This window comes from Crinia signifera, chromosome 2, assembly GCF_055691185.1.
Source record: "Crinia signifera chromosome 2, ASM5569118v1, whole genome shotgun sequence".
In the NCBI taxonomy this organism is placed as follows: Eukaryota; Metazoa; Chordata; class Amphibia; order Anura; family Myobatrachidae; genus Crinia; species Crinia signifera.
The window spans coordinates 141,002,029-141,026,940 of NC_139218.1; the positions used below are offsets into that span (position 1 = coordinate 141,002,029).

The 24,912-nt window shown below is 43.9% G+C and overlaps 1 protein-coding gene across 1 annotated transcript in view; it reads right to left on the reverse strand.

Moving 5' to 3' along the window:
- Window positions 1-24,912, reverse strand: part of SLC26A9 (solute carrier family 26 member 9) — a 164,693-nt gene that overhangs the window by 20,351 nt on the left and 119,430 nt on the right. The window contains exons 13-18 of the mRNA XM_083173028.1: window positions 14,273-14,379; window positions 13,601-13,670; window positions 13,186-13,278; window positions 8,044-8,151; window positions 4,344-4,631; window positions 1,811-1,865 (exon numbers count right to left, since the gene is read on the reverse strand). Of these exons, the coding sequence (XP_083029154.1) occupies window positions 1,811-1,865; window positions 4,344-4,631; window positions 8,044-8,151; window positions 13,186-13,278; window positions 13,601-13,670; window positions 14,273-14,379 (721 nt within the window). The remainder of the gene's footprint in view (window positions 1-1,810; window positions 1,866-4,343; window positions 4,632-8,043; window positions 8,152-13,185; window positions 13,279-13,600; window positions 13,671-14,272; window positions 14,380-24,912) is intronic.

A 24,912-nucleotide genomic window follows, 5' to 3' on the forward strand; every position in this document is an offset into this window, starting at 1 on the left:
AAGTATCCGCACTCTTCTTATCCTCCTACTCTACTACCTCTCCTCTTGATCCTATACCTGCACAAGTCATAAAAAATCTATCTCCTGTGCTTATTCCAACCTTAACTAAAATCTGCAATCTCTCTCTTGCTACTGGTACTTTTCCGTCTCTGCTCAAACATGCAGCGATTACTCCCATTCTGAAAAAACACAATTCTGACCCTAACTCTCTCTCTAACTATCGTCCTATCTCTCAGCTCCCATGCCTCTCCAAGCTACTTGAGAGACTTGTCTACTCTCGCCTAACAAACTTTCTAAACTCCAACACCCTATTAGACCCGCTTCAGTCAGGCTTTCGCTCTCAACACTCCACTGAGACAGCACTGACTAAAGTGGTTAATGATCTGGTAACAGCTAAGTCTAAAGGCCATTACTCACTGCTTATTCTTCTAGATCTTTCTGCTGCGTTTGACACTGTGGATCACACTCTCCTTTTACAAACACTACACTCCCTAGGTCTTAATGATACAGCCCTTTCCTGGTTCACATCTTACCTATCTGATCGCTCTTTCACTGTTCGCTTCTCTGACTCTACTTCCTCTTCACTACCTCTGTCAGTCGGAGTTCCGCAAGGCTCAGTCTTAGGTCCTCTGCTTTTCTCAATCTATACCTCCTCGCTTGGCAAACTAATCAGCTCCTTCGGATTTCAGTATCACTTATATGCGGATGATACTCAAATCTATCTATCAACCCCAGAGTTGTCACCAGTGGTTTTGGGCCGAGTCTCTGAATGTCTCTCTGCCATCTCACTTTGGATGTCTTCTCGCCAACTCAAACTCAATATTTCCAAAACTGAATTACTTATATTCCCGCCAACTAAGAACAGTTACCATCCTGATATCTCCATCACTGTTGACAACTCGACAATCTACCCTACCCAACAAGCTCGTTGCTTAGGGGTCACCCTCGACTCTGACCTGTCCTTTGTTCCCCACATTCAATCTGTCTCCAAATCATGTTACATGCATCTAAAAAACATATCCAAAATACGACCGTATCTCACACAAGACACTACTAAATCTCTTATCCATGCACTCATTATATCCCACATTGATTATTGCAATAGTCTCCTAACTGGACTTCCCAAGAACAGACTCTCACCACTGCAATCCATTTTAAATGCTGCTGCTAGGCTGATCTTCCTTGCAAGACGCTCATCGTCTGCTGATCCGCTCTGCCAGTCCCTCCATTGGTTGCCTGTATATTACCGTATTCAATATAAAACACTTCTACTTGCATATAAAGCTATTAACCATACTGCACCAGCATATATCTCTGCACTTATCACACAATATCTCCCATCTCGACCACTCCGCTCTGCACAAAATTTGCGTCTCTCATCTGAGCGGATCACTAGCTCCCATTCACTATTACAGGACTTTCATCGGGCTGCTCCCATCCTATGGAATGCCCTTCCATGCACAATTAGACTCTCCGCTAGCCTCCAAACTTTCAAGCGTTCCCTGAAAACTCACCTCTTCAGGCAAGCCTATCATATTTAAGTTCTACACGCATAACCCTCTGAGGCACTTATGTATTATATAGCTTCCCTTCTGGACTTGTAACTTGTTGGGACTGCTATGCTATTACTGGTGCCTGTCCTTGTGTTTCCCTCCTATATCCCTATAGATTGTAAGCTTGCAGCAGGGCCCTCCTACCTCCATGTCTGTCTGTTGTTACCCAGTTTGTTTTATCACTGTTTACTATTGTAAAGCGCAACGGAATCTGCTGCGCTATATAAGAAACTGCAAATAAATAAATAAATAATTACCTTGTACATCTGCTAAATAGACATTTACACCAATTCTCTGGAAACTGGAACACAACTGGGGAGAAAATAATTAAAGGTTAAGTTTGTAGCCAGAGAATCACAATATAACACGTGAAATGTCCTTTGCCCATGTGCATTAATGATACCATTCCATGTATCAACCATGAATACCATGTATCTATTGTCAATATGCAGACACCATTTTTTGGGTGAGGCATCTTATAGGCTGCATTTCAGTAACTATTGGTTTAGTCAACAATATGGCTGTTTCTAGTGAATATATGTGAAAGGTACAGTACACTCTAATCCACCCAGGGTATAGTCTTACTGGAATTCAATATATATTGTGACTGAGTTATTATTTGATCTATATAAATAAATAAATATATATATATATATAATCCAAGGGTTTCTCCGGGGAGAAAATAGGCACTCTCCTAAGTAAAGTCATAAACTTGTTGTAATCCAAGTATTTTGATTTATTAGTCATCCAATAAGTTGGTACAATATATTGTGCTCAATGATACTCCGACGTTTCGGTCCAATATAGGCGGACCTTTATCAAGGAGCATGAGTCAGCAAAGTACACATAATCATCGATGGGGCAACATGAAGTATGTTGGAAAACCTCCTACTGCAGGAGGAGGTTTTCCAACATACTTCATGTTGCCCCATCGATGATTATGTGTACTTTGCGACTCATGCTCCTTGATAAAGGTCCGCCTATATTGGACCGAAACGTCGGAGTATCATTGAGCACAATATATTGTACCAACTTATTGGATGACTAATAAATCAAAATACTTGGATTACAACAAGTTTATGACTTTACTTAGGAGAGTGCCTATTTTCTCCCCGGAGAAACCCTTGGATTGTACTAAGGTGTTCATACTTGAAATGAACTCCCTTTAGGCACCCCGCCCGCTGCTACTATTACACACCCCGTGCGAGTGCGGTCTTCCACAGAATCTATATATATATATATATATATATATAACTATAGCTCTGCAGTCCCCGCTGTGGCAGGAAGCCGCAGAGAAAGTTTGGGCGCTGGGGGTCTGCGGGGCTATAGTTACCCGCTGCTGTCTGCCGGTACCTGCCTGCCGTGCCGTCACAGTCCTGTCTCTCCCAGCGCTGGCTCCTGCATCTATAATAAAAACTGACACTTAGAAAATGGCTGCCCCCATACTACAGACAGTTTTTTGTCTGCAGTATGGGGGCAGCCATTTTCTAAGTGTCACTTTTCATTATAGCAGCAGGAGCCAGCGCTGGGAGAGACGGGACCGTGACAGCAGCAGATGCGGCCGGGCAGGTATGGGCATGGGGGGGTGCCGAGGGCAGTGCCAGATTAAGCCTTCGGGGGGCCCGGGGTACTTTAGACAGGGGGGCCCCCTTGCACTTGTCATTACTGGCCGCAAACTGCATGGGAGAATATTACACTGTCAAAACACAGAGTAAAGGCAGTATAAACTTGGTCAATGGTTAACTGCAGGGGATATATATATATATATATATGAGACACTGAGACACACACACACACACACACACACACACACACATACATACCACATAAAAAGCCTGTGTTTGTCCTTCTGCACCTTACTCTGTAGGAGACCTCACAGTCCTAGTGCTGCCTCTGATTAAAAACCCTCCCATGACTAAGCTGCTGCTGCTGTTCTCCATGGGCCTGAGAAGCATGTAATGAGCTCCACCAATCAGAGCTCAGCACAAACCTCTCAGCTTCTGCCCTCTGGTGCAAAGTGTCATGGGACTTAGTCAACTGCCAGTAATGCACAGCACACTTGTGCAGTCAGTGTGCCTTGGCTCCCGATGCTCAGCACCATTAATCATTGTCACATTGGCAGATACTGTAGGTGAAGCTGCAGCACTACCCCACTCCCATGCACAAAACATTTAGCTAAAAAAAAAAAAAAAAAATTTTTTTTTTTCAAAATACATGCCAACCACAGGGGGCCCCTAGCTAGAGGGGGGCCCAGGGGCACTGACCCCTTGTGCCTCCATTATAATCCGGCCCTGGCCGAGGGGATGGGGAGGGCGCAAAAAAATATGCGGGGGGGGGGGGGTGGTGGGGGGGGTGCAAAATAGGCAATTACGCCACTGTATATATATATATAAAACGGGATGGTCCACATCCGCAGACAAAGTTTCTCCGGCGGGTGCCCGCAATATGCCCAGGCGTTATACAGGAAAGAAAGTAATGAAGAACTCAGCAACGTTTCAACAACAAATGTCGGACGGCGCTTGTTGTTGAAACGTTGCTGAGATGACACTTGTTCACTAAAGATTTAATATTTTGAGCTGGAGTGCTGCATTCCTTTCTTTCCTATATATATATATATATATATATATATAAATATATCTTGAATTATGTAATAAAGAAGAATGGATTATCAGGTAACTTTTTTTTGATTTTTATTAGGGTATACTAATTAGGGATGTGAGTAAAGTGTTAGCATTCTAGCGCACTACTGTACACAAAAAAAGTATTCTTCCCATAAAATGTATGCATTACCTTTCCTAAGGCTTTGACCCCCATCAGATCAACAAAGCACACGCCACTCATATCAATGATGACTGTATGGAAATCAACAATTGGAGGAGCTGAGAAGATGGGATCTTCTTTTTGCGCTGGGGTAAATAAACCATTTGGAATAATAATTGGAATTGGCGAGTCCACAGTCAGGGTATTGGAGTTTATGTAACTGATGGTACTGTTTGTTCCGTTCACTGTGCTGTTGTTGTTAGAATCGGTAGACGCAGATCCATCAAAGTCCTCTTGCAGCTCTTGCAGTGACAACGTCTGCAATAAGGAGGCAATGAGGATGAGTAGTATATAGCAATTGCTGTTACAGATAATTAGCTTTCCAAAAGATTTTGAATGATATTTTTGGTGGATAATCAGAAGAAAAAAAGGAGGAGGACAAGCTCTACTGGGGCGTAATGTGTAAAAGCAGCTCTACTGTTCAGTGCAACATAAATAATGGACACTACTGTGCAGTGTAATGTGTATAGTGGACACTACTGTGCTGTGCAATGTAAATAGTGGACAATACCTTGCAGTTTAGTGTGTATAATGGACACTACTGTGCTGGGAAATGTGAATAATGGACACTACTGTGTGGTGTAATGTGATAAATGGACACTACTGTTGTGTAACATGAGTAAAAGATGCTAATGTGCAGTGCCACATGAATAATAGTAAGATGGGTTGTCAGGAGGATTTGCGCTTTGGAACGTATGTAAGTATATATAAGCTGCAGAAGTGTGGAGGTATACTACCGGTACCTCCTAGATTGAACCATTTAAAAATAAATTAATTTCATTTGCATGTATTGTTTCTATAAAAACTCATGTCATTTCCTATTACCGGTAAACACAGACAATGGGGTGGGTATGGGAAAGGGAGAGAGACTCACAAGGGGTGATGCCCTTTTGGAAGGGATAATGTCCCGTGCTTCCGGGGTTTGGTGTAGGTATAATTGCAGTCTTTGATGCTGGAGCCTCTATAGGCTAGATACCTGGTTTCCAGGGGGGGGGGGGGGTGTGACATGGAAGCGTCTGCCGGCAGACTCCCGTCGGTGCCCTCTTAACCAGAGGGGTGATCGGCGGGTCCAGGTTACTGCGGTGCGTCAACTAGTTTCGCCAGGTGACTGGCTTCATCAGGATGCTTGCAATAATGTTTTGACCTTCATTGTTGATTAATCTATACAGTATTGACTACAAATTCAGCACCTAATCCATCATTAAAGGTATATAGTTAGCGCAAAGTGACACCACAAGCTGTAAACCCCCCTCCACATGAATAATAGACTCCACTGAGCAATGCAATGTGAATAAAGAACACTACTACTGTATGTGGTGTTTCGTAATTATGGTTGGTACTGTACAGTACAATGTGAACAACGGACACTACTGTGTGTTGTAACGTGCGATGTAAATGAATAGCAGTGCAACATGAATAATGGACACTACTCCGCGGTGTAATGTGAATAAGGACACTACTGTGTGGTAAAATGTGAACTGGTACTATTCCGTGGCCATGCCACTTCCCCATGAAATTGCGCCACTTTATTTTTGGTTTCCAGTGCACAGATATAGCCTTGATATAGATGGAGAACAGAAAAAAAATATTTGTTATTATTGTTTTTCAAAGTACATACTCAAGCAAATGATTTTATAGCAAAATGACAGATGACGAACCGTCACAGAGTATCTATAAACAGCTGGTTCTCTGTGACCAGTGATGTCAGCACATGTAAGCACATGAAATTCATCTGTTTTGTGGGATAGTCATAGAGTGTCCTTGCCGTGAAACCAGATTTCCATGCTATGCTGAGGCATACATATGGCAGAGATATTTGTTTCTGACAGATCTTTTGCGCTCAGCGTGCTTTATGTACCAACACTAGCCTGCAGAAACTTCCCTCCATTCCCATTTCTGCCTGTCCATTATTCCCTTCTTATCGTCTTCTCTCCTTGCCAGCTATTCTTTGGTCAGTTTAATTGTCTAAATTTTGGTTCTACTATATTTATGGCTTTCCATTGTTTGTATACAGTTATGTGCTGACCTAATTTAGGGGCTTATTCTGACCTGATCGCTGTTGCGTGAATTTGCAAGCTGATCGATTATGGCATGACTGCGCATGTGCCTGGATGGCAGCGCGCATGAGCGACAACAAACAGCACAGAAAAATAGCAATGAATCTATTCACAATCACTCCGCAATTTGATTGACAGGAAGTCACCTCTTAGGGGTGGTCACCAGCTGTTTTCTGAAAGTGTCAAGAAAAATGCATGTTTGCCCAGGCGTTTTCATAGAATGTGAGCGGTGTAATTTCGGGCCTCGATCAGCCTGTCTCTCTCGCAGAATTGTGGAAGGGTCAGAGTTACACACACTTGCACAGGCTGAGAAAATCATTTGTGATTACCAAAGCAAATTTGGCAGTAGTGCCCATCCACTCCTATGCCTGTTTTGTGCCTGAGGAGGTTATTCAGACCTGATTGCTGGGCAGTTAATTTGCAGAGACTGTGCCCCCCCTCCTGTTTATAGGTTTAAAAGAAAAAATAAGAGCAGTTGCGGCATACCCGGAGGTCACTAAGACCCGCCACGGATCAAAGCTCTTAACTGAGGTCCTGCCCTGACCTAAGCTGTCATCTCCACCATCTCCTATACTGGCGGGTGAGTGCTGTATACAGGGGCCAGCCAGCACTTTAAGCTAAATGTAAGGGTGCAGTCAGCACAAATGACAAGTCCTGTCATCACTGCCTGCCAATCAGCTCCACCCGCCAACCAGCGGCGTCCACCCGCACACCCACCAGCCAGTGTCATCCGTCTGCTCACCCTCTAGCCAGCGCAGCCTGCCCCACACATCTCCTAGAAAGTGCCACACACCTGCCAGCCAGTGCCATCTATCCGCACCCCCACCAGCCAGCACTGACGGTCCTATTAGATCACTGAGTGCATCGAGGAGACACCAATAACTAGATAAACTAATATAGGAGCATTGGAGGTTCAGATGCATGCCTCCCCATTGACTTACTATCTTTGTCATTGTACCACTGTCACTACCTACTTATGTCACTGTCCTCCCAGCCTCTCAAGTCACTTACTGACTGTGTCCTCAACGCATCGATTAGATCAGTAGGCGAACTGGAGGGGGTCTAGCTGGTGGCCAGTCACAGCTTTCAGGTGATTCAGTACCAGGCGCTCGAATGTTTTCATGATCACAGACGTCAGAGCTATTGGCCGGTAGTCATTCAGATTTGTAATAATTGATTTCTTGGGGACCGGAACAATAGTGGAGCTTTTGAGGCAGGAGGGAACCTTGCGTAGCTCCAGTGATTTGTTGAATATCCTGGTAAATATGGGGGCAAGTTGACCTGCACATACTCTCAGGGAAGATGGTGACACCCCATCAGGACCTGGTGCTTTCCTTGGTTTGGCCCTCTTGAACATCTCCCCCACCTCTACTTGGGTGACCTGGAGTGGCTGGAGTTGGCTGTCGACATTTGGGGCAGCACAGAGGGTATGGTTTGGTTCACAAATGAGTGCACAGTTAATTGATTATCACCCAGCCTGCGAATGTGCAGGCGTGCAATCAGGTCTGAATAACCTCCTGAATCAGTAATGGTTTCATCCATAAGAAAGCAGAATATAAATATGAAAAAGTTTAGTGAACATCTACATTACATGCAGAGAGAGACAGACTTACTTTGTTCTTCTTGTACACGGATCCCTCTTGTCTTTTCAGTTCTTCCTTTTCTTGATTTTTGAGGTATTTCTTTTTGGCCAGAAAGACTTTGCCAGGATCCAATCCAGTCTGGTATAAAGGAACCATATGTAAGATGCTGGGCAGTTCAATGGGTAGATGAGTATGGAACTTATTAATCACATATTATTATTATTTTTATATGGGGCTCTAATTTTTTATAGCCCTTTATATACAAGCACACACATCAACATTCTAGGGTTTCATTTGTTAGAATACAGTTAACCTACCAGAATGTTTATAAGGTGTGGGAGGAAAGCATAGCAAATGGAGGAAATGCACACGATATAGAAAGCATTGACAGTGAGGGGAAGAGAATGAGGAGCAGAAGAGGAGAAGAAGAGGCAGCATTTGGCTGAGCAGACGCTGAGCGGATATGAGTTTTAGTGATAGAAGGCAATAGTGGCTGAGGAGCTTCTGAGTGTGAGGAGAATCTGTGTAGTATAAGGGCAGCAGAAGGACAGACTCAGTAAAGGGATGAGGGGTCTGGAAGCTGCAGTGGTGTTGGAAGTGAACCATACTTGCAATTCAATGTATTATATTACCATCCTGCTCACTTCACTATTACGTGAGCAGGATGCAGGAGGAGTATTCATCCTTCTGCAAGTTCTAGAAAAGTTTGTAAGTATGATGTAAATGCAATGTGGGTGGGGATTGTGGGAAATATGCTTTGGGGGTTGTGTGTCTGACTGCTGCTGGGATTGGGGTGTTAAGAGTGAATATGTTGCCTCAGGGCTCCTAGTATGAAATTACCTCCCTGGGGTACCGCAAAATACTTGCCGAGTGCCATGGGTTGAAAGTCCAGGGGCAAGTAAAATTATTTATTTTCATGTCACAAAACTGAACCAGAGGGGAAATGTAATCACATTGCTTAATTTAATGTTTTTTTTCCTCTTATTTTCTCAGTAATCAAATTTTAGGGGTGTCATGGCAAAAGGCTAATTTTCTAGTCACAATACTTGCTGTGGGTTGCATGGCCTTAATGTCTAAAAGAGGCTCAGGCTGGCATTACAGCATTGATACTGGGAGCAGGTGCCATTCCAGGCACCTAGCTATCCAGCTGCTGGAGCCAAGGGTCTAATACCATGCCACCTCTAGGGTGCTCTGTCCTGTCCAATGCCAGTGCTCGACACATCTATAGTTATGGCTCTGGTATAGCTTTGCTCCTACTAAAGATAAAGTGCAATTGCATGGTGATGACTTTGTGTAAACAAGGCACATACTGTATGTTGCGATGCTGAGTTGGACATATAGTTATTTGTGAGTGTTCTTTTCTACAAGCAATTCATATTAATTTTACAATCAGTCGTCATATCTAAAGATATAAAAGACTTTGATCAGGCAGAATGTTCTCAAACAAATAAGAATGGCATACCAATGTTAATGTTCATTTTTTCCATTGGGAATGAGAGAAAGTCAAATAAAACAGAAATAAATGAACTTGTGAATGTGGCTGTGTGATTAATGTGATCTATTCAAAAGCACAAGATAAACAAATATAAGGATTAATTACTTGTGTATTGATTTGCTGTATATTTAAATTCATTTAAAGTAAATCATTTGTTAAAATGTGCTGGAATGTGATGAGTTGCACAAAGTCTGTGAAATGTGTCAGCCTTGATTCCCATCAGACCAGAATGTTGCTGTTATAGCTCCCCAAGTGCTTATTTATTAATGTCCAGCTATATACCATGTGTGTCCTTGTAATGCAGGATGATCATTCAAATAATCACATGCTCATTTACAAAATCATATACAGGTTGAGTATCCGGTATCCGGATATCCGTTATCTAAATTATTCCAAAAAACGTATTTATTTTTGGAATAGTTTGAATTTTTTTTCTTTTTTTTTTTCCCCCTGACCCTTTTTTTATACTTACCTAGTTCCCCGGCGTCCACGGCAGGACTTCGGCTTCATCTCAGGCGTCTCCAGCAGTCACAGGAGCACCTTGCATTGCAGGCGCGGTGGGAACTCGCGCAATGCACTCCTGGGACCGCTGGAGATGCCGGAGATGAAGCTGAAGGCCTGCCACGGACCCTGGAGGACTCCATGGATGCCGAGGGACCATCGGGGACCCACCAGGGGACAGGTAAGTATGTAAAAAAATTAATATTCCAAAAACCGGAAAAATCCATTATACAAATTGCTCGTGGTCCCAAGCATTTCGGATAAGGGATACTCAACCTGTATCTAACATATCTGTAATATGGTCCTAAACTATCTTATTTTAAAAAAGGGCTACATTGTTTGTTATGGTAACACAATCTTGTAAGGATATTATGTAAATTATATCATTTAGATTTAACGTTTTATTCAATAAAGGACCTGTGATCATTCAAATAAACTTCCCATAGTTTTAGTTACGCTACAAAGAAGAAGAAGAAAGAAGAACAAAGGAGGAAGAAAGAAGAAATAAAGCAGATGGAAGAAGATGAAAGATGATGAAAGAAAGAAGAAAAAAAGAAGAAAAGAAGGAAGACACCGCTCACAGCTTACTACACACCATCCACCAGAATTCACATGAACTGTTCATTACCAGCGACCCACAGCTGCTAGTGACATCTAGCATCAGTGACTTTTACAGACCACCCCATCCCGCAGTGCTGCTGAGTCAAGTACTCCGGCACAACCCTTCCCACCCCCACCTGGGACCGCTGCGGTCACCTGCTATTGTACATAGGTCCCTACTGGGATCTATGGTTTAAAGGATTCCCTTCAGATACCCTTAAGCCCCGCACTAAGGCCAGGCAGAGTGATACCTCGCTGGCCTATTCCTGTGAGGTAACCAGGACTGCACATTTGCATTGCACATTAATTATAATAATTCATAAAAACCATATCATTTTACCTCACTGACTTCTTCTCTTTCTTTAGTGGTTGATATTCTCTTATAGATAAATTCCCACACATTAGGGTGAGCGCTAAGTATAATCTTTCCTTTCCAGTTAATTTCACAAGGTACTGGACATACCCAATACGCAGCAGCTCCCCATAGTCCCACTTATCCCTCATTGGTCCACTCAACCAATGGTGACAACCCTTATGCTAATAGATTCGAGCACTATAGATTGGGGAATGCACAAAGGAGAACATATAAGGAGGGTACAAGGGTTGAAGGCGAGGTTAGAGGTGTAAAACTGTTTATCAAATCATTAGATCAGGTGACGCATAACTGACCAAATCTGAACATTCAGGAAAGAGATTAAAATGTAACTTCATAAACTAGAAATATAGAACATGGGGGGGGGGGGGTGTTTACAGATACATAAACTACAGTAACTGCAATATTGACATACAAAACAGTTCTATATGTAAGCACCAAGCTATGTGCAATTGTACTGTATAAGTGCCAACCTGTTGTTTCAAACTATTTAAATATATGTTGCTTAGCATGAGAATCACAAGAAGCTACATAAGAGGACCATTTAGAGCAAGTTTTCTACATATTTATTTAAACCAGGCAAAGAAATTCTTCTGTCAAAATACAGGCGTTGGAGTGGAAGTAAAAAAGAGGGGGTGGAAGTCATTGCCCAGTGGCACAGAATAATTTTTTTTGACCGTAATTATCACTGTTACATTATGCGGGGTATTAAATTAGACCTATAAGGGCCTAGATCCCAGTTTTTAAATTTAGTGGATAGGCATGCCAAAGGGTCAAGAAATACGCATGTCTTACAAACATTGTTTACAAAGTGTATCAGTTTATTCCAGAACTTTTTTTCCCCACAGTCCCAGAGTCAATGCATTAAATACTTTTCCTACTGTTTAATGTGATTCCCATACCCTCTATGACAATTGTATTACCAGCTCATGCTTGATTTGGAGAGTGGAAAAGGCCTCACAGACTAGTAAGCGTGCATGCTGAGGTAGTGCAATGATGAGGTAATGGGTAAGGTGGATCATCAGGCCAACGTAATGCTCCATTGTGGACTGATCAGATCATTGTTCCCAAATCTGCGGGGGGGGGGGGGAATTTAAGTGTGCGGCCACTATTTAATGCCAGATGGAGCAATTCGAAGTGGCCCTCCATTCGGCTGCACACAGCTGCTGGTGCTATGGCATCACGCGTTCCCGTGTGAATCGGATTAGATCCTCGAGATCTTATGTGCAGCACATAAGACAAATTAGAATCAGACCATCAGCGGCACATCACAGGTGCTTTTCCCTGGAACTGCCGCTGCCAGCTCCCCAGGAGATCTTTTACATGCATTAAAACAATGTCAAGTGCCAAGTCGGGACAGGGAAGTAGCCGGGGGAGGTCAAGGGCAAACAGGTATGACAGGTATGACAGTCGGACCTCTGTGTAGGGGCACCTTAAGACTAATTCCAAATGAGCCCTACTGAGCTCCTGAGGCATTTCTTTCCATGGGTATGGATCATTAGGTCACCAGTATTATGGTAGACAAGCATTAGGTCGACAACATTAGGTCGAAATGCAGGAAGGTAGACATGGCTATAGGTCGACAGGGTCATTAGTTCGACATGGGTAAGATCGACAGGGTCATTAGGTCGACGTGGGGAAGGTCGACACGGTTATTAGGTTGACATGGGGAAGGTCGACAGTCAAAATGTTGACATGGGGTTTTCCACAAATTTTTGTTCCAAATGTCAACACAGTCAACATGGACATTAAAATATAGCACCACGTCCCCTCGCATGGCTCGCTCTGCTCACCATGCTTTGGGCACGGTGCCTCGCTGAGCTCGGCACTCTATTTTATTCTGCCACCACACCCTAGTGGACGGTAGGGCATGAAATACCACATGCCAGAAAAACTGTAAAAAAAAACCAATATTTCATAACCAGCCTATTTTACACACATCTTACACCAGATAATATAATTGTACCTGATACTGGATTAATCTACACACTAAAATAATCTACGTTAGAAAATCTATGGCTAAAAGAGAAAAAAGGCAGTCATGAATATACCGTACTGGTGAGGTCATTATACTGTACTGGTGAGGTCATTATACTGTACTGGTGAGGTCATTATACTGTACTGTGAGGTCATTGTAGAATATCACCAAATCAATGTTGAGTCTTCTCTATATTGTGCTGTATAGTAGATATGGAGCTTTTACCTTTTTAATAACTTTCTGTCTGAATATTTCTGAATTCGCAAAATACAGCGGAGAGCAGTAGCTGACAATCTTAATGCCATCGATAGACTGAACCTAAAACCAGCAGAACAAACAGTAAATGTAAGTAAAATATTTTTTTTTTCAAAATCCTTTAATAAAAGAGACACGAATATGAATTGCTAACATCTAAATCTGAATATATTAATATAGTTTAAAAAAATATAGTTTATTATAAGTGACTTCGCCATATAAAACAAATTTACAAGTGTTACTTAAAATATGGGAAAATATTACAGAATAAGTCCATACCTGTGAAATATAATAGTGTTCTGGAGGATTCTATTAAGTTCTTATTGTAATATTCTACGCTTACTAGACATAAATAGAATAAAAGGTTTATAGGTGTCCCTCTTACCTTGCTGTAGACTTTTGGATTCTTGTAGATATCTGTGAAGACCACCTGACCCAGTTCTGAACCATTTCGACTGATATGAGAGAAAATAAACAGAGTGATCTTGTAGTCTAAAGGACCCCATCCACTAGGGCGATGTATTGCATGAGGTACCAGGCCTCCAATACCCTGACAACTAATCCGGCAGCTGCCGGGCGCCAGGATCACATATGGTCTTTGTATGCGGTCCTTTCCCATACAATGTATAGTATATATGATCCTAGCAAGGTCTACCATGAATATTCATGGCAGCCCGCAAGATCTGCAACTGCTATGTGAGGCGCACATGAATGTGCCTCACATCGCAATTGCAGAAAAATGAAATGCAATGTGTCATTGTTCATGTGATTTGTCACCACAATGCCTTGAAATTGCAAAAAAAGTAGAAATATCGCACTAGTGGATGGGGGTCTTAACAGTATCTCTACATGCTTCATGCACAGTTCACAACTGCACAATAAATGTACTTAATAAGGGTGACATACTGTATATTGCTTAGTACATTTATCCTGAATTACAAAGATAGCTAAATAGGGTTGTATTTCTAATTTATTCTAAATTGTATTTATTCTAAAGTGTAAAATACTGGGGGAGGGTGAAATCAATATTCTGTATAAAAGAAATGGAAAAACTCACAATTGCGTATTAAAGATGACAACCAAGATGGAAAATCCTACACCGACAGCAAGTCCATATGGTAGGCCAAGGATGAAGGTGGACAGAAAACTCACAATCCAAACAGACTATGGAAACATGGAACAAAGTGATCAGTACAAACAATGTAAACTCAAGAAACCTGCTATAAATGTACAATATCTATGGGGTCAGAGATGTATGAGGAGGAGAGTTGCCGAGAACTTTGAAATTGAGAAACTTATACTGCAGTGGAAGAAACGTCAGAGAAAAAGTTGAAGGAGAGAAGAAATTGAATCAGTGTAACAAGGGCCCTTATTCTGATCGGTTCGGTAACGGCCGCATGCGGCCGTTCCGCCGATGTTTTCGCTCTGCGCATGTGCAGAGGGCACTCTGCGCATGTGCAGGCGAAATCGCCGCACACTTTTTTTGACCGCCGCAAAGGGGGCGGATAGGGGCGTGAGGGGCTACTTAGCCTCATTTCCCTATGCATACGCCCCGCGTTTCATGGGCGTTCCCATGCAAACGCGGGGCGTATGCATGGTAATGAGGCCATGACGCGCGTGTAGGGGGTGGGCAGCTGACATCGCCGGATGTCAGCTGCCCGCCCCAATACAAGATTTCACACGGACAAGTGTCCGTGTGGTCTTGTGTTGCGGGACCTGGTGGAGCGTGCGGCCCTGCATTCGATGGTCTGCGACCATCGAATGCAGGGGCTGCTCCCAAGGTGGAGGAGGCGTATCCCCGTCCACTTTCATACGGATCGCCACATATCCGCGTACGGACGGAGGTGGCGATCCGTACGCAAGGCGGGGATTCGTCTGTGCGGTCGGAGCCGCATATGCGGCTCCGGCCGCACCGATCAGAATAAGGGCCAAGGAGAGGTGAGCAGCAGTACTGACACTGGAGGGGAGAGGCAGGAGAGAGGAAAGCTGGAGAGGAGAAGGTGAAAGTAGTCCAGGCATTAGGCGACAAAGGCAATGGTTTGGTAGTATCCAGTGTGAGAATGGAGGATAGGTAGATTTGTATATCATCATCATAAAAGTGGTATTTTATCCTTGTTAGATCACAAATAGTGAGTTGTGTCAAGCCTTGAAGAGATTTAAAGTGGAGAAGCTGCCCAAGTATCCAATCATCTTCTTTCATTTATATAGTATAGTCCAGTGGTTCCCAAACTGTGGGCCTTATTCTAGTTCACTCTTTCTGACAAAATCCTTCTTAGATGGACAAATACGTGTGCACTGCAGGGGGGCAGATGTAAAATGTGCAGAGATTTAGATTTGGGTGAGTTATTTTGTTTCTGTGCAGGGTTAATACTTGCTGCTTTATTTTCACACTGCAATATAGAGCTCACCCAAATCTAATTCTCTCTGTACAAATTACATCTGCCCCACCTGCAGTGCACATGGTTTTGTCCATCTAAGAAGGATTTTGTCAGAAAAAGTGAACTAGAATAAGTACCGGTGTGCTGTAGCACCCATGGGTTAGTTGTGCAGGACCAATTCAAATTATTTATGGTCAATGAAATAGGCAATAAACCAGTACTTGTGGCTGCCAATCATAACATATGTGGACAAACTTGTTTAATTATGGACAAGATTTGCTTCTAAGGATGACATAAACACAATTTAGTTAATTTAATTTTAATTTCTCAATTTCTCAACAAGAAACTTTTGGCCTAGAGATGCCGCAAAAGAAAACTAAGATACTCTAGGGTGCCATGACTCAAAAAAGATTGGGAACCACTGATATAATCTATGGAATGATAGATAGAGCTGATATGGGCAACGTCTCCATTTTACTATACTGTATATCAACTCCATAGGAATGATAGTACTGTGAGAAGTGAAGGTGACAAACTACAGAATAACAATAGAAGAGGGAGAGAGGGGTAGGTTTAGACAGAGAAGTAATAAAAGTAGAATGATAGAATGTAGGAAGGACATTTATGAGAGGAGATTGTCATGAGCCCAAAGGAGTGGAGTGTTTGAAGAATTAAAGGGTTGTCAAAAGTGTCAATGGCAGCTCGAGTTTAAAGAGGTCAATTGTGGAATTGTATGACTAGAGCAGGAATTGGAAATAATAAACATGAGAGAGTGGACAGTATTCTCTACAATGCTATTCTGTGGTCCTGGAACATATTTGGAGGTAGTGTATGAATCGCAGGCCAGTATAGAATGCCAAAGTTCAAGTGTGCATCTTCTAAGATTTGAGTAATCGCCAGGGTAACAGAGTTCAGATGTCAAGTTAAAGTGCATTTTATATTACATACTGCTACAACAAGAAGTGGTTTAGGAGAATATTTCTTAAAGTAAAGTCAATTTATTTACTGAGCAATCCATTTGTATTAAACCTGCTTACACATGGGTGATCAGGAGTCAGCTTGGATAAAATAATCTGTGTTACTGTCACTAACTAAACTAACGTAATAGAGAAATATACTGTTTATCTTATAGCCATGCACTGCGTGCATAGAAATTTTTTCTCCTTATTGCTTACTACTTTGGCTCCTTTCCCTGTCACTTCCAGTTTATTTAATTATTTTCATTGTTTACTTTGCTTGTGCAGAACCTGAAAGAAGAACTGATAACCAAGAGGGCACAGATCCAGGCTGCAGACCTGGCACCATCCTAATCATACGACTTTCACTTGCCATACAAACCAGACATTCATAATAAGTAATGTCTGCCTGCTGTGATTTGAGCACTTTTAAGTGTTATACGCACTAGGTTGATCGGCCATCCTATGTGACAATTGGATACGAACTTACAAATGGTCAGTCCGATGTTGCACTTGATGTCACAAATGGGCGGGCATTTACATGTGCCCACCCAGCTATGATGTCATTCACCAAAGGCTTCTACAGCACATATACTGCAGAGCCCCCAAATTTCAGGTGCACGCCTTCGCCGCACGTGCACGCTACAAATGTTGGGAGGTAGGGTAGTGTATGGGTGTAACTAATGCTATCTTAGGAACCTGGGGGTCACAGGTATTGTCTGTAGTATCTGGTAGTCACAGATGCTGTCTGTAGGATCTGGGAGCCACCAATACTGTCTGTAGTGCAGGGGGGTGAACCAATATTATCTGTGGTATCTGGGGGTCAGAGGTGCTGTCTGTGGTATATGGGGTCAAATATGCTGTCTGTAGGATATGGGATCCACCAATACTATTTTTTAGTGTATGGGGGGTAAACAATGCTATATATGGGTCCAGGTGCGTTCTGTAGATCTGGTGGTCACTTATGCTATATGCAGTATGTGTAGTTGGGTATGTCTGTGTGTGAGAGGGGGGGGGGGGCACTACCATCTTTGTCGCCTCCAGGCACCTGATATGATACCTATACCACTGGGAGCAGCGTGTCCATCACTGTCTGCTGGGCACAGTGGCGGAACTTGTGAGTGGTTGGCCCAGGTGCAAAAATATCATTTGGGGCCCCCTCCTCCACTACAACCCAAATTCATAGTATGCCACACAGAAGTGGGCCCCTTAGTCCTAAGGGGCCCCAGTGCAATGCACCTTCTGCACCAGTGGTAGTTCCGCCTCTGGCTGGGCATGTCTATCACTGCCTACCGGGCATCAAACTAAATAAGTGACTTATTTATGTCTCTCCCCCCCACAAACACAGGAAATAGGGAGAGCTGCAATACTTTACACTGTAATGCCCATTAAACATAATGCCACACACCATAATGCCCATTAAACATAATGCCACACACCATAGTGCCACTTAAATATAATGCCATACACCGTAATGCGCATTACACATAATGCCAACGTCGATTACAAATTATACCACACAATGCATTGCCTATTATACTACACACCATAATGCCTATTACATACAGTATTATGCCACATAAGTGAAGCTTACCTACATTATTATCGTTTATTTATATGGCGCCACAAGGGATCCGCAGCACCTGACAATGCATAGACAGGGCCACCGAGAGGTATGCTGGGCCCCTGTAAAATTTTGGGGGCATGGCCTACTCGTGGAAGGCAGCCCCTCCTCCTATAATTAGGCCATGTCCCCAAAATGTTTAAGGTGGGTGGGAAAAGAACTCTAATGTCAGTGAGATGCTCATGCTGAGCTTACTTAGTGTGTGCTGCTGCTGCCTGGGAAATACAGAGGGGTCGGGCCAGGGCCCCCGCCGGGCCCTTCCAGCAAGCCTGGGCCCGTGTAATTAGTACGCGCTCCCCCTCCTCTCGGCAGCCCAGTGCATAGTTGAGCAAAAAAAAATTATCCTGAGAAAATAACAGTACAAATGCAAATGAGGACAATTACATGCTGGTTGCTAGGGGGAGTTACATGCTTGTTGCTAGGGGGAGTTACATCCTCCTAGATAGGGGGAGTTACATGCTTATTGGCATCAGGGGAGTTCTATGTTTTTTGCCAGAGAGGAGTTATATACTGTACTTGTTGTCAGGAGGAGAGGTTGCATGCTCGTGGCCAAGGGGACTTGCACTCATTGCCAAGGGGACTTACATTTGTCCAGGGAGTTCCTAACATCACCCCACGCTCCTATGACCACTGAGTTCGGCCACCAACCTACAGCGGGCCACACGCACATTCTGTCGGCAGAAGCCCCTACAAAAATGGACGCAGCCTTGGCAGTACCTCTAGTGTGTGTCTCCTCTGAGGTGGCTGCCATTTTTAGAGGGGCCACCACCGTCAGAAAGTGGGCACGGCCCGCTGTGGGATGGAGGCAAGAAGCGGCGGCCAAAGGAGTGCAGCAGCAGCAGCAGCAGCAGCAAAGGAGTTTGGGTGTACTGGGCATTAGGGTGTGCCTGGGAACACCAGGCACTCCCCCTGGGCACGCCTACGAACTACATCGTTCACAGACATATTTGCTGGTACAAACCCACGATGCACCAACAATGTATATTGGACATTTAATTGAATGGCTGATATATGTGTGTGTGTACCAGGCTTAAAGCGTTAAAAAAAAAAAAAAAAAAAGCAGGACGCATTATTTTCTGTAGAGTAGGGTTCACGAAATCTTAACAGAACTTTGTAAATTTCAGAATAAGTATGTGCTGATGCAGTTTATTCATTGCTGAAATAGGTAAGCTGCAAAGCTTGCAGTTTACTTTGTTCCAGAGAGGCCATCCCGATGAATAATACGAATATGCGCATGTGTAAGGCAGAACCATCGGACCCCAGTGCAGTGGCGGAACTTGTGAGTGGTTGGCCCAGGGGCAAAATTAAATTTGGGCCCCCTCCTCCATTCCAACCCTAGTTCACAATATGCTGTGCACCAGTGGGTGGCAGCAGTGGGCCCCTTAATCCTCAGGGGCCCCGGTGCCATGCACCTGCTGCACCAATGGTAGTTCCGCCTCTGCCCCGGTGCGAACACACACTGGGGAACGAATGGATTAGAATCGGCCCCATAGTACTGTTTAACACACCAAAAACACATGTAAAGCATGTTTAAAGTCCCAATATGCCCAGTACTTTATATCACACTTATCAATAGTGGATATACTGTATAAATGATATTCTTCAAAGTTAATACTAGAAAGATATATTGATACACTGTAAGGAATAAAATATTCCTATTACAACTAAAGGTACTCCCCAGGAGTTCTATATCCTGTATGAAGCAGTTGGCCTAGTTACAATACATGACCATAAAACAGATGAAAGCTGATAAATTTTAGCTGCAAGTTGGCTCTACTAGTCATCTCATAAGCTGGGTACACATATATACAATCCCTGTTTTCTTGCGAGCGTTCGATCAACCATACACGCGACCGACCGCCCACAAACACCAGCCAATACGCGCGTACCCACCTGTACAATTTTACTTGCGACGTCCGATCTACTCCCGTCTGAACAGTCGCAAGAAAAAGATTGTACCACCGTACACACTCTCTCGATTTGGGCTATTGACACGTAATATATAAACAAAATTATCATAATGGGCTGGGTTAAGGGCATACCAAAACAAAGATACGTGAGTACAGAACCTAAACAAAAGTGATTTCCTTTTTTACATCAGTGCTGGCTGTGCAGAGAACACGTACGTTTGTTTATTCGTTCCATTTCTTTTCTACCACTTTCATCATGAGCTTGAGGAAAAGAAAGGTTTGTGCTTGTATTCTTGCTGCTATGGCCACAACATTGCAGTCAATAAAAAAAAAGAGGAGCAAGAATCGCAGCTGCTGGACCAGAGACTGGCTTCTGAGGCGAGACACCTTCTCCCATATGCCATTGGTACAGGAGATACGGGAGAACAACCCTGATGACTTCAGGAATTATGTTCATATGGATGACCCTACCTTCATGGAGCTTCTGACACTAGTTACCCCTTTAATCCAAAAACAGGACACCTATTTTAGGAGGCCTATTTCAGCTGAGCAGAGACTGGTGGCAACACTACGTTACTTGTTACTGGGAGGACCCTTGCGGATCTGAGGTACAGCACCGCTATGTCCTCTCAAGCTCTGGGACTAATAATACCTGAGACGTGTAATGCCATCATTCAAGACGTGTAATGCCATCATTCAAGTTCTGCCGGCTGACTAATTTAGACGCGTACTCCGTCTTTATAGCAGTTTGCCGTATCTGTCCCTAGTCACCCTGCCGGCTGACTAATTTAGACGCGTACCCTGTCTTTATAGCAGTTTGCCGTATGTCTGTCCCTAGTCACCCTGCTGGCTGACTACATGTAGACACGAACACCAAATAATATTTTAAAAGTAAAATGTTTATTATTAACTTAACAAACTTGTAAACATTTAGAATATAAATATAAAAACTTTATAGAAAACTATATAGAAAAAAAACTAGACTTTTTTAAAGGTTCTGGTAATGTATACTATCCAGAGGATAATGCTCTGGATCCATCGCAGTTTGGGAGGGGGATGGTGTTTCAACCAAACCCTGGAAGGGACCACTGGCTGAACCTCCAGTCGGTTGCAGCCGTGGTTGCGCAGAAGTGGGATGGGCGTGCATATCATACTGGGGATAGTGGGGATAAGGATCTGGGTGATACATTTGGTGGTGTGGGACTGAGTCATCTGTAAGCCGAGTTGGTCTGGTAAGGGTCCGGACACTGGCCCGCTACAGGGTGTCACTGATGATCAGCTCAGCCCTTTTGTTGCAGATCAAGTTTTCTGAGTTTTTTGTCAATTGCGTTCCCCACATGGCCCTGCTCATCCTTGTCCAACGCCATGAGTCGATTGGCAGACTCCAGAATCTGACGAGTCATGACCTCAGACATATCCGCAGTCTGACGTGGCCTTTTACGGCCTCTCCTTGATGGAGCTTCAGGCTTTTGTGCAGCTTGCTGGGTGTGGGCATAGAGCAGAGGAGCGGTGAAGGCAGCTGTGATGCCACATCCAGTGTCGGTGAACAGGATTGTTCCACAAATAGAGAAGGCTGTAAAACATAATGTAACAACAAAATCACTGATTTGTTTTTTAAAACCTCTTTACTTCTATATTTCAGTTCCCTATGACTACTGAGGAGTTTCAAGGATCTTTGGAATTTGCCCAATTGTGGTGGTGCCATCGACGGAAAGCATATCCGCATCATGCCCCCAGCTAATAGTGGCTCTTTTTTCTACAATTATAAGGGCTTCTTTAGCATTGTTTTAATGGCTATTGCCAATGCCAAATATGAATTCATCTTTGTGGACACTGGCAGAAATGGCAGGGTATCTGATGGTGGGGCTTTGGAAAAGACCATGTTCCGTGACAAACTTAAAAATAATGGACTTCATTTACCAGAGCGGACACAGAATGTGCATGGTTTAAACTTTGTTTTTGTGGCTGACGAGGCGTTTGCCTTACACGCTAATGTTGTAAAACCCTAGACACAAAGGTCGCCTAATAGAGATCGCAGAATTTTCAATTACCGCCTGTCACGAGCTAGGCGAGTGGTTGAAAATGCATTTGGCATACTAAGCAATAAGTTTAGGATTTTCCATAGTGCCATAAATCTGCAGCTAGATAAAATAGACAAGGTAGTTATGGCCTGTTGTGTGCTGCACAACTCTCTACGCAGAAAAACACTGTCTGCACACCCCAGTGTTTCAAGCATGGATGACAGTGAAACAGTTGAGGAGCCAGTAGGATTAACATGCTTGGAGACCAATCTAAATACAAGAAATGCTACTATGAGTGCAAAATTGACCAGAGAAGAGTACTTGCAGTACTTTAATGGTGTAGGCGCAGTGGATTGGCAGGATGACATGATCTGCTAAATTGCTATGACATGCTACCTTTGTACTATACTTTATTTGTACTTTTATCTTCATTTTCAATAAATAATTCAAATGTGTGTAATCTGTGTACTTACTGTGAGGGTTTCCTCAGCAAGTTCAGGGTTGTGAGGTGTGGAGCATGGGGCAGCCTGGGCCGCAGGCAGATTGCAGATGGACTCCCTTGGCAGCTCCTGGTCTACTGTGAATGCCAGCAGATCATAATACTAGAGCCTGGGCACATACACTTGTTCTGTACCGGCCCCTGATTTCTTTGATGCTTCACTCTTGTTCAGCTCCTTTTTGAACACTGTCCTCATGTTGGCAATCCTTGCCCGCACCCATTCAATGTTTGCAGTGTGGTAGTCAGGGAGGCTGACCTTAACCAGCTCCTCCAGCGCTACAGCTCTCTTCTGCCTATTTGAATAATCTCTAAATTTACTATTCCAGAGACAATTCTGGTCTCTGTAGGCCTCAATGAATTCCTTCATAAATTCAATATTCTTTTCAGCCATTTTTGAAATGTCTGTTCAAAAATAAAACATAATGGACATTACTTTCATGATACACACAACAAAAACATCAATAAAGCCTTTGTCATAACAACAATAAACTGTGGTTGAGTACTCACCAAGGAAAAGAATGTGTATTCTGCTGTTTACGTTCACATATTTCTCCCGAATGAAGATTCTTTTGTGTCGCACGCATAGAAAACGTGTTCCACGTGTGCAGAGAAAACTGTGTGATTGGTTTATAGCGCTTGAATGTCCGGCCCATGCACGTGTTCAGTTTCACAAACAACATGACTACAAGGAGCCATGTTCTGCTTTCAGATCGCAAAACTGGCTTTTGACCCTGTATTTGAAAATGCCTAAAGCAAACCACTATAAAGATGGGGAACGCGTCTAAATAAATCCAGCAGGATGGCTAAACTTCTATATAGACGGGGTACACGTCTAATTAGTCAGCCGGCAGGGTGACTAAACTATATAGATGGGATACGGGTCTAATTAGTCAGCCGGCAGGTTGACTAAACTTCTATATAGACGGGGTACACGTCTAATTAGTCAGCTGGCAGGGTGACTAAACTATATAGACGGGGTACGCGTCTAATTACTCAGCCGGCAGGGTGACTAAACTTCTATATAGATGCGGTACGTGTCTAATTAGTCAGCCGGCAGGGTGACTAAACTTCTATATAGATGCGGTACGCGTCTAATTAGTCAGCCGGTAGGGTGACTAAACTTCTATATAGATGGGGTAGATAGATAACAGATCATAGCAGATATACAAATATATATTTTATATATACTCCCTATGGAAATACTATAAAGAATAATGGGAATGAAGCCATACATATTTCAACGATTATTTCTTCAAATATACATGGGGAGAGGTGAACGCTTCTTGTGCTGTAGTAGAGATCATGCAGCCATGGAACGCCAACATGGGCATTCCAGTTTTGTCAGTATAATCGCAAGAACGGCCAGCATATCGATCAAACGTGCGTACACATTGCACTTTTGTTCCGATATGGGCCCGTCCGGTCGGATGAATATTAAACAGCACTGAACCTTCGACCGACCAAGGCCCTTATTCTGGTTGGTGCGGTCGAGCCGCATATGCGGCTCCGACCGCACCAGACGAATCCCCGCCCACCCTACGGTTCGCCACGGCCGTCCGTACACGGACGGCTGGCGAACCGCATAAAAATGGTGGAGGCTACGCCTCCACCATGGTGGGAGCTGCCCCCTGCATTCGATGGTCGTCGACCATCGAAGGCAGGTCCGCACGCCGCGGCAGCTCCCGCAAGCTGAGACCACACGGACAATCGTCCGTGTGGTAGCTTGTATGGGGGCTGAAAGCTGACATCCGGCGACGTCAGCTTTCCGCCCCCATGAGTTGCGTCATGGCCTCATTACCATGCGTACGCCCCGCGTTTGCATGGGAACGCCCATGAAACGCGGGGCGTACACATAGGGAAATGAGGGCATGATGCCTCTCACGCCCCTATACGCCCCCTTTGCGGCGGACGAAATCCGTCTGCGGCGAAGGGGGCTGCACATGCGCAGATTCACCTCTGCGCATGTGCAGAGTAAAAACATCGGCGGTACGGCCGCACGCGGGCCGTACCGATCCGATTAGAATAAGGGCCCAAGTATGGAAGGACAAGACCGTTTTTGGCCGTTTATCGATCGTACAGAGGGAATCGGGACAGCGTACACACCTTTACAATCGAACGTCCGTTCATCCCAGAACGGAAGAACGTCCGACGATTGTATATATGTGTACCCAGCTATAGTCAGAAGAACAACCCAATATACAGATGGAGTGCCTGTCAGCCAGCATGCAGGATCGCCAGATGTCCTGAGCTGGCGCAGACTGGCGGACAGGAGCTCCATCTGACGGGTATATGAAAGCGTCTCACATGCT